The sequence below is a fragment of the Miscanthus floridulus genome, chromosome 10 (genome assembly GCF_019320115.1).
Source record: "Miscanthus floridulus cultivar M001 chromosome 10, ASM1932011v1, whole genome shotgun sequence".
NCBI lineage: Eukaryota > Viridiplantae > Streptophyta > Magnoliopsida > Poales > Poaceae > Miscanthus > Miscanthus floridulus.
The window spans coordinates 109,523,405-109,534,479 of record NC_089589.1 but is presented as its reverse complement, the minus strand read 5'-3'; the positions used below and the strand labels follow the sequence as shown (position 1 = coordinate 109,534,479).

At 43.4% G+C, this 11,075-nt stretch overlaps 2 protein-coding genes across 2 annotated transcripts; both read right to left on the bottom strand.

The window, feature by feature from the left end:
- Positions 1 to 421: 421 nt before the first annotated feature.
- Positions 422 to 1,843, bottom strand: LOC136489269 (uncharacterized). Its single transcript, XM_066485953.1, has one exon. The coding sequence runs from the start codon at positions 1,841 to 1,843 to the stop codon at positions 422 to 424; it is 1,422 nt and encodes a 473-aa protein (XP_066342050.1).
- A 3,420-nt stretch (positions 1,844 to 5,263) lies between these two features.
- LOC136489268 (uncharacterized) lies at positions 5,264 to 8,239 on the bottom strand. Its single transcript, XM_066485952.1, is given in 5 exon segments — positions 5,264 to 5,267; positions 5,771 to 7,246; positions 7,329 to 7,677; positions 7,680 to 7,753; positions 7,941 to 8,239. Coding segments are annotated over 5 exon segments (2,202 nt in total).
- Between the last annotated feature and the right edge of the window lie 2,836 nt (positions 8,240 to 11,075).

Below are 11,075 nucleotides of genomic sequence, written 5' to 3'. Positions count from 1 at the left end.
AACAAGAAACAGCTGTGGCAATTTACTTACGGTATTTTATTTGATTTTTTTCAGAGTAAATTACATTCAGCACGCGTTCAAAGAGCCACATGCTACTAACAATAGCAGAGCGCCGCAACTCACATTGGTCCAGTCAAACAACATCAGAATATATATTTCAGTCTCAGAGAAACAGCGTGTAGAAAATAAAATAGTGCCATCAGGTCACAGATGCAAGACATCAATTGTTGCATATAGAAAGTCCATGACTATCAACAAATTTATGCAAGACTCCAAATCATTTCGACAGGAACTCAAAGAAACACAAGTGCCCTAAAATTAAATGGGGTTCTAAAATATGAGAGGCATACTGTAATTGAGAATCCTGCAAATTTAAATAAGTGACAGCACCAGGTAAGATATATCAGACTTAATCTGCAGTTCATTCGGGAGGGAACATCCACACTGGGCTCGCGAGCTTGTCCTCTGCTGGGTTACCCGACAATAACTCAGCAGTGAAGGGCTTCACTGTACCATCTCTCATGTTGTACACAGTTGTCACATAACTAGGCTGGTCGTCCTTCTTATACTTATCGATAAAGTAGATAGAGTCACCTTGGACACCCTCATACGAGCCGGCAGGAAAGGAAGTGCAGCGGCATAGATCGACAAAGACACAATCGCCATCGAAGCTGTGGATCTCAGTGACACCACAAGGGTCTATGCTGAGGTCCAATGCAAACACATCAACCTCCTCAGTATGGGAGAACGATATGTAAGAATCCACATATCTTATTATCACCACCAGCCGGCCACGCCATTGCACCAAGTTGCACCTCGCTGCCCAGTGCGCAGGGCTGGGACGGGGGAACGGCGGCATACTCACTCGATGCTCAAGGCCAGAGACATTGACCCCATGTTCATCTTCCCCGAGTGTAAAAGCCAAGAGCAATGGTGATTGGATGGTGTGCCAGGACCGGCGGAGCATGTAGAGTTTCCCCTGGTGGAACACAAGGTCACTCAACCAGTCAACCCAGCGAGATTGGTAGACGTACCATGTCTTCATCCCTGGCTGCCACAGCGTAATCCCAGGCAAGCCGCGCCAATCTGAGAGCCCGGGCACAGGCCTGCGGTAGGAGAAGCCAGCCACTATGCACTTGGTCGCCAAGCCAGGCGGAGCAGATAGCACAACGTGGTCGAGTGACCTTGAATACAGCTTGGGGTCATCGTTGGCAGTCCAGGGGTGCTCACCAGAGGTGGTGCAGTAGGGAGCATGCAGACGGGGCAGACGGACGACATTATGAGAGAGCGCGTTCACCAGGAAGCGCTCGCAGCCGGCGGCATCTTCGCAGGGTCTCGCCACAAGAAGCCATCCTTCGGAAGATCCCACGCAGCCGACATGGCCTGTGGCCACCTCCTCAGGCATCCACACGCGGCGCATAGCGACGACTGCCCCCTGGGTGGAAAAGCTGAAGAACCTGAGCCTGGGGAGCACGAGGAGCGGTAGCGGCGGCGGCAGGCTGTGCCCCTGCGCGGCGGCACGCCAGTGCCGGCACACGGACCGCACGGCAGAGCGGTCGGCGAGGCAGGGCAGGAAGCGGAGTACGACGCCCAGAATGTCCGCCAGAATGAACGCCCACGGCACCGCCACAGCCGATGTGTTGTTGATGCTTGCCGTCGTCCTTTGCCGCTTTTCGTCGAGCGCTTCGCCTGCAAGAAGAGCGAGCGGGCTGCGGGCGTGACGCTTCTGAGAAACAATCACCCCTGACCCGGAGCCGGAGGCGCTGACTACGGGACATGTTGTGGGTGTAGAGTAGAGGAGAGGAGAACTGGACTCACCGGCGGTGTCGGTGACGGGATCCATAGCCGTCCGGGAGCTGCACCCCGGGGTTTCTTGATCCGATAAAGGCATATCTCTGTACCGACGATGGCAAACGATAGCGATGAACTCGATCAACTAAAAACAAGACTCTTCTCTCATATATATATATATATATATATATATATATATATATATATATATATATATATATATATATATATATATATATATATATATATATATATATATATATATATATATATATATATATAGTTACGATAATTACTATTCTAATTTGCAAGATTACAGTAACTATTTACTAAGTGATTTATTATAACATTACGGTAAATATCACCGTGAGTTGTAGTAACACGAGTATCGTAAATGCATATTTATATTATCGTAAATTGGTACAAACATTATCGTAAATCAAGGTGGTTATAGAATAAGTTATTCTATGGCCAGCTGTAGAATAGCCTTACCATATACATATATATATATATATATATATATATATATATATATATATATATATAATTAAAAAGCGAATCGTAAACTAGTCTTATGGACGGGAAACCGAAGAGAAACAAGGCGGGATACGGTCACGTACGTACCACACCAGATGCTCTGTCGCGGCTCGTAGGTCTTGGTCACAGGTCGAGAGAGGGAGGCGCCGCCGCAGTCGCGCCACCAGGCGAGTCGGCGACCGTCGTTCCTAACCCTTCACGTGTGCATGTGTACCACACTTAGAAATTCAAAATTTGATGTACTTCTCTCCTTTGTTGTTTCGAGTCCTTTACAACTAATAACTTCATTAAACTTTCCCATAAAAAAACTTATTTTGCCACTTTTTTTACTATGAAATGTTTATTCATATGTTTATCAATAGTTATTACCATGCACGTTGATAAATTATTTGTATTTGAGTTCGTTATAAACATTTCTTGGGTCGTTATTCAGAAGGTTCTTTTGTTTTGGCTTCATATGAATTCCATTGATGAGAAATAGACAAGCTAAAATAATAAGGAGAGAAACATACGTGGCTTTAATGAATCGGAAATGCTTGGTCGGACGCTGTCTTCCAAGGCCCGCACAGCGGACCAGACCCAACCGGCAACCGGCCTGCTCTCCTACTCCCCATCTCTGTGACTGATAATTTCCCTAGTCCACCCGTCGCTGTGTTCACCGCACCGTGCGCCCCTCCGCCTCTCGTCACGGCGTCCACTCATGCCCGTGCGGGCACATCGTAATCCAGGACGCCATAGATCCCCTCCCATCCAAGCTTCCTGCCCCACCTGCCCTCTGCGTCATCAACGCTACCGCACCCTACCTCGTCCACCAAAGCGACCCGCTGCGGCCTTCTCCAGCGAGCGCCCCACTCCGCCTCGCGGCTTTCTCTAGTGCGTGGTCCACCTTCTCCACCGGAGCGACCTACCGTGGCCTTTCTCCACCAGAGCGGCGAGCTCCACGCCGGCGTCGAGCTCCGCGTCGACGAGCCTCCATTCGTCCAAGTAGCAAATAGATGTTACGTTGAAAGCACATGTTGCAAGAGTATGTTTCAAATATTTTGGATGTTTCAGAGGTATGTTGAAGTGTTGTATATCGATGATGCAAAAGTATATTAGGATGTTGCACATGTTATAATGGCTATACACGTATGTTCCAAATATTTCATCTGTTATAGATGTATGTTGCAAGTGTTTTTTTCTGGATGTTGCAAAAGTAGATCTGGATGTTGCGTATACATGCATGTTGCAAGCATATGTGTCTAGTATTTTCAGGTGTTTCATACGTATGTTTGCAAGTGTTTCATCTAGATGTTGCATATATTTGCAATGATTTTCAAGTGTTTTCAGACGTTTTCACAAGTGTTTCAGACGCTTGTTTCAAGTGTTTCATTAGTCTTCTTTTGTATGTTGCATTTGCATGTTTCAAAAGTAGATCGAGTGTTGCACATGGGGTGCGCATGGGAAGCGGCTGGCTTCAGTCTTCTTTTGTATGTTGCATCTGGATGTTTTAAAAGTAGATCGAGTAGTGTGGACCAAAGCCATAAAAATGTTAATGGGCAGGCCAGCTGAAGAAGAAATCGTCTTGCATAAAATGAAATGAAAACAAATAAAAAACACCGACTCGAGTGGAATGGGACATGTTGAGAGCATCTTATAGTAGGCCGCTAGTCCCCAAGCCTGAAGAAAATAACCCCTTACGCCTTGTTTGGATGCTGTTGGATTCATCTCAATCCACATGTGTTGAGGTAGATTAGGAGGTAATTTAGTTCAACTTCTACTCCAATCCACCCCAACATATGTGTGGATTGGTGCAAATCCAACTACATCCAAACAAGGCCTTAATGCTGTTTCTAAATTCTTGATTGAGAATTGGATCCATTGTTAGGAAACACGACCTTTTCATAGATCCATTTTAATGTTAAAATTCTACAAAATGGAAACAATAGTTTTAGTTGACATCTCATATCTGAGTTACTTGTAAGATTTATTGGGTATGTCTTATGTACCGTGTTTGGGCAAACCTCTCAACTACTAAAAGATCTATTCGAAAAACATGGGACTAATTGAAGTAACAAAACTCCCTCTAGGGGATTTATTACTACTTCAATGAAATTATTTATTTATTTCTTTCAATTAATATGTATATTTTTTGTTAGGGAACACACCACAGAGCTAGCCGTGCACAACAGTTGATCAAAATTGTGATCTTTCTGTTTCATTGTAAACGCTTTTTCTGTTTCAATTAATATGTATTTTTTTTGTTAGGGAACACACCAATGAGGAGAAGTTCAAGGAGACGGTGCACAAGTGAGTACTCGCCATGATCATGAATGGGGTTTTTGGAGCCTCTTGCTTTGCTGGGTGAGCTGGGATTTCTGATGCTTTTTGCGGTTGCCCGTGTAGGCTGGAGCAGGAGTCGGGCTTCTACTTCAACATGAAGCACTTCGAGGACCTCGTGCAGGGCGGTGAGTGGGACGAGGTGGAGAGGTACCTCAGCGGCTTCACCAAGCTGGAGGACAACCGCTACTCCATGAAGATCTTTGAGATCCGCAAGCAGAAGTACCTGAGGCCCTTGATAGGTGACCGACTCATCACTACGCTACTCTTGGTCCCTTGTTGTTGTCAAGGTTGTTTTTTTTTTGCTGAATTTGCTGTCGGTTTACTATTTTTATGTGCACAACTGATATAAATCAAATAGTTCAATCACCTAACTGCTACTTGTGTAGGTTCACTATTTTTGTTCTTTATCTTCTTTTTGGTTATTCTGATGCCAAATGATGTGTTTCTTTGACTTCCCTTAGTATTTATGGATGGATAAGGTGACAGTTAAATGTAGTCATTGCTTCCTTTGTTCATTTGACTTGTTGGAATTTTATTGCTCCTAGTTGTCCAGCACTACAGAATCTTCTTGATATGGTTCTTTTGGGATTGTTTTCATGTGATTTGGACATCTCTACCTGTTTATCCCAAGTAATCAGCTTTTATCGACAATGTGCAAAGAAATTTTATCACTTTATAGCAGCTCTAGCTAGCTTTAGATGCTTATGTTATAGCAGATACCATCCTTTTTCCCTTATTGTAAGGTCGTATCCATACATGCAACAATTGGGATTTCTCTACTTGTTATGCCCAGTGGCGGATCCAGAAATGGACCAAGGGGGGGGGCTAAATAATAGAGGGAAAAAAAATTTGCTCACTGTACACAGTAGACTAATAGATATAGCAAATATTGATATCAATTCAAAGTGCTCAAAGATACATAGAACCATGACGAGAATAGAAAAGTACCAAATACAAAGAGCCTTCCATAATAAAAAAAATCCATGCCTGATGTCTTCCGTCTTCACGAATTCACACCACTTGAACCACCACGCTCAATGCTACATAATTTTTAAAATGTCATACTTCTTCATATATCAAGATAGCATTATAAAATGAAATTTACTAAAACAATACGCACCTCGGGCGCTCGCGTGGCAAATTTATCTTTCGGTTTTTGAAACCTTGAAAGCGCTTCAAAATTTTATCATCTTCAACTGATGCAAACAAATCCCGCTCAATATAGCATATCATGCTATTATTCATCCATTCATCATTCATTTTATTCCTCCGTTTGGTCTTGATAATATTCATAGCGGAGAATGCTCTTTCAACTATTGTTGTTGCCACCGGCAAAATCAATGCAAGTTCAATGAGACGATACACCAAAGGGAAATGTGTATGTCTATCACTTTGAACCATCTTCTCAGCAAGGTTACCAAGATCAGTACATGTGCCAAAATCTCTATCATGTTTGACATCATCAATAAATACCAGGAGGTCACCCCTTAGCTTTTCACAATCATAATCACTGAAGTCATCTTTATAGATCTTAGCAAGCTCAACTAATTGCTCTATCTCAAAGTTAGCAAAAGAACCATTCGGATCAAGACAAGCAACACATCTCAAGAGTTGAGTTGATCTTTCTGGAAACCGATTGTTTAACTCACAAAGAATCTGATCAATCACAGCAATGAAAATTCCATGATGAAAATGATGGTAGTGTGTCACTAATTTGGCACCACGGAATTTGGAACGACCTCTAACTGGTATCATATCTTCCATATTAGGAATGTCTATCTTCTTTTGGACACAAAAGCTTTTGACCTCTTCAAAAAGATCATCCCAACCATTTTCCCTCATGGCATTCATATTTCTCATCACAGAACCAATCAATCCTATTGCACGAACAATGTTCTGATTTTTCCTTTGCAAACATTGTGATATTTCTTGAGTCAACCCCAATACTCTAATCATAAGATGTAATATGAACACAAATTCAAATGACTCCATTTTTGTTATTAATCCAGATGCAATAGTTTTCTTTTCCCCATCAGTTCCATCTTCACTAACATTCTCTAACACCTCAAGTACAGAACCCCACATGAGCATAACACGTGCCAATGTTTTGTGATGTGTTCCCCATCGTGTATCACCAGGCCTAGCAAGACTAGTTTCTTGGTTTTTCCCTCTCCTAGGAAAAATATCACCACTATCTAATTGCTGAACAAGATGGTCATGGTGATTTTGGAGGAGTTGATCTTTTCTTTTGCAAGAAACACTAACAGTATTGACAATTGATGTGACATAATTCAAGAAATCAAATGTTGAAGTACAACACTTGGCTACAGAAACTACCACAAGTTGCAATTGATGAGCAAAACAGTGGATGTAAAAGGCAAATGGGTTTTCATTCAATACCAGCCTTTGTAATCCATGAAACTGTCCTCTCATGTTTGAAGCTCCATCATATCCTTGTCCTCTAATCTTGGAAATAGATAGACCATACCTCCTAAGCATAGTATCCAATGCTTCCTTTAGTGAATGTGATGTGGTGTCAGAAACATGTTCACTGCCAAGAAACCTCTCAATGACATTTCCTTTATCATTGACAAACCTACAAGAGAAAAGAAAAAATATATTTATTGGAAAGAAAAAATAAAATCAATGAAATACACAAATTAAGAGATGATATATACCTCACAACCACAGCCATTTGTTCCTTAATAGATGCATCACGAGCCTCATCAACAAGCACCGCAAAGCAACGATCTCCAATTTCATTTTTAATTAACTCACTTGTCTCCTCTGCGCAAGCCCTAACCAAATCTTTCTGAACTATTGGGCAACTCATTTGATTATTGCCTGGAGCATTTTCACCCATCACAAGTGCAGCCTTCGGATCCTTCTTTCTGTACCATTCAAGCATCTCCCGAAAGTTCCCTTTGTTTTTTGATGTTTTAGACTCATCATGTCCACGAAAAGCTAGAGCTTGTAAAAGGAGAAATCTAGCAATGCCTAACATAATAGTTAAACGAGCTTTATATGCCTCCTCTTCTGCTGCGCTTGTCACAGTCCACACATGTTCAACACTTTGTCTCTGATTTTTGAAGTCAAGTGCACGCTTCATTGCATTACTGTAAAAGCCATCAACTGATTGAGCATGCTCCTTGAAAGAATCCTTTGCATTCTTCCAATTTCTGAACCCAACTCTAGTGAATGTATCATTACTGTGAAACCCAATTTGTTGTGGCTTAAAGAGATAGCAATAAAAGCAATAGGCTGCATCCTTGGCTACACTGTACTCTAACCAATCAAATTGATCAAACCATGATCCAACAAATCCTCTTGCTTGACCTTTACCATTGACTTTTGTTTTTGGAAACTTATGACCAGTTGGCCTATATGGACCTTTCTGTAGATACGCTCTCGTAGCCTCATCCCTAATGTCATGATGAAACTCATCAATTGGCTTTCTATTGCCTGGATCATCAACTATATCTCTCAAATCAAGTTCAATCCTCGGTCTTTTCTGTTCAAGCCGACTCTCTGTCTCTTTATTTCCTGTATTACTATTTGATGCATCTTTCTTAGCATAATATCTTTCCATCCTAAAACACATTGGATATGAATTAAGAAATAATAATTATCAATTAACATCCTCTAGACACCTGACTCTACAGACTACAGTACAGACTCGAAAGAATTAGGGATGGGAATTGGGAATATTGGATCTCTTCTCACCTGCGTGCTTCCTGCAGGGACAGCCGAGCAGGACTGCAGGATGACCGAGTGGACAGTGGACGACGTGCCGCTGCCCACTGAAGATCGTGGAGGCCGAAGTGGCGGAGTCTGAGATCGACCGGGCGGCGAGCGACGTCGCCAGGTCGCGACTCCGACTAGCGATCGCGACTTCCCGAGGGAGTCGAATCGCGCAGGCCGCACGGAGCGAGGCGCGAATGTGAAAAGCCGATCAGGCCAAGGGTCGCTGCGCTGCGTGCTTTGCCGTGCGGCCAGGGCTAACTAGAATACTAGTTGGGCTGCATTCATGCCAGGGGGGGCTATTGGGCTGCCAAGGCTTTTTTTGTGTTTTTTGTGAAACTTGTTCCTAGACTTAATGGGCCGCGCCCCAGGCTACAGCCCAGGCAGCCCGGGCCTTGGATCCGCCCCTGGTTATGCCTACAAGTCTAACCGTGCTTCCAGAAGCACATTTTGTGCATGTAAAAGGTGAGGCTAACTGGGCTTTATTTCTTTCTTTCTAATGCCTTTCAGTCTGAACTGGCAACATCAGCTCTACAAGAACCCCAGACCAAACCCTGACATCAAGACACTCTTTACTGATCACTCTTGTGCTGCTCCTACCAATGGAGCAAGAGCACCTCCACCTACCAATGGTCTGCTTGTTGGATCCATCCCTAAGTCAGCTGGATTTCCACCAATGGGTGCTCATGCTGTAAGTATTATCACAAGCAGGCCATTTAACTTATCCTGACTATTGATTGCTTATACTGGTTCAATGTTGCAGCCACACCAACGGGGATCTTCATGCTGCAAACCTTGACAACAATCAAGGTTCCGACAACAATGGCGATCATGCATCGATAATGTGATGGTTGTGTTAGCTTTAGTTTTAGCTTTAGTTTTAGTTTTAGTTTTAGCTATAATATGACTCAATGATGCATGCTTGTACTTTACTCATCTTGACTGAGACTTAAACTGTTGAGATGAGATGGTAATGCTTTTGAATGTATTGATGCCGGACCATTTGAACATCGTCTATATGTAGCCCGGATGCCATTAATGAATGTGCTGAACATTTGGATCTTTATATGTATGCTATCTATTATGTTGTGATGAAATTACAGTATGGACAGTCCATATTTGCTGCATGGTTAAGGGTTTTTTCTGTCGGTGGTTCTTTTATTTTTCTGTGCGTTAACCGAGACCGACACAACATTTAAATTTAATCTGCCTAATGCAATTTTTCTGTGCGTGTAACACCCATAGAAAAATAATTTTTCTGTCGGGCTTTTCCTTTTTTCTGTGAGGATTAACGCACACAATATTTAAAATTAATCTGGGCTAACGCAATTTTTCTGTGCGTGTAACACCCAGAGAAAAATTGTTTCTGATGGCGAACCCACAGAACAATTGAATTTTTCTGTCATCATATTTCTGTAGGTATTTTTCTGAGGATACACCGTTAGAAAAATATTTTTCTGAGGATACACCGTCAGAAAAATATTTTTCTGACGGGATTCGTATTTTCCTGTGTGTTTTCGCACACACAGAAAAAACCGAGTTTCCAGTAGTGATAGTATATTAGCCAGTAGGAGCCCAGCCCCTTCTGATCCTTTTCAAAAAAAAAAGTCTAATAGATCATTCTTGATCTAAAGACTAATCATCGGTCAATACTTTATGCTCAATCACATTAGTCACTAAGTAATTCCGGTCTATTCCTTGGAAAACTTAGGCTGTGTGTGCACTGTAGAGAGCGGGCCTGAGCGTAGAAGTGCAAGAGATCTAGGCAATGGAAGACTTGAGCGACAGTGACGAGGCCAGCGGAGGCCGCCGGTGGCGCAACAGCGGTGTGGATCTCCACGGGGACAGGGTCCGGCAACGGGTTGTGGACGTAGCTAGCGGACGTCGGGGAGGTGCTTCGCGTAGAGGTGCTGCGGGCTCATCATGTAAGAGTCAACTGCAAAATTTTAGCGGCCGGCCGGTCTGTAAGAGTCAGGATAACAAATTTCGTTTGATCAAATTAACTTATTGACAAGAAAAAAGGCAATTAAAAATTGGACACTGTTCGTGCCCATGGTGATGGATCGAGTTGACCGATGCTGTGGCCTGGCCGTTGCCAATCCCAACGTCTCAGACCATGTCCCGGCCGGTGGGAGTCCTTGAGAGTTGGAGGCGACGAAATGGAAGAACAAACTCCCGATCTCGTCTCAGCCTGGTAATGGCTGGATCTCTCGCATTGGGCTCGCCGTATGGTGGAACAGCAAAACCATAGCAACATATATATCAACACCACGTTGGACGACCCGCTATATATATAATATATATGGCGTTTGTACCACATATCATCCAATGTAGTGTTGATATATGTGTCGCTTGGTGTTGCATTGCATCATACGGCGAGCATACCGTGATTGGGGCGCAGCAGGGAGCAGGCCTGAGCGTACAGCTTCGCCAGCTACAAGATTTTATCGAGTCCGTCAGAGGCAGATCGAGTGACGATAAAAAATTTTGGTTCATCAAACTTGTTGACAAGAAGAGAGGCCAATTAAAAATGGACACTGCCCGTGACGCAATGGGGCGAGTTTTGACTGACCTATGCTGCGGCCAGGCCGTTGCCCGTCCCAACGTCCCAGACGATGAATTGGAAGAGGCGAAGAGCTCCGGTGTAGCTCGGCCGCGTCGCCTGCTGGTACTAGAAGTCTAGA

Excerpts from the sequence above, each read along its gene's own strand:
- LOC136489269 (XM_066485953.1), bottom strand. The coding sequence starts at position 1,843 with ATGGATCCCGTCACCGACACCGCCGGTGAGTCCAGTTCTCCTCTCCTC.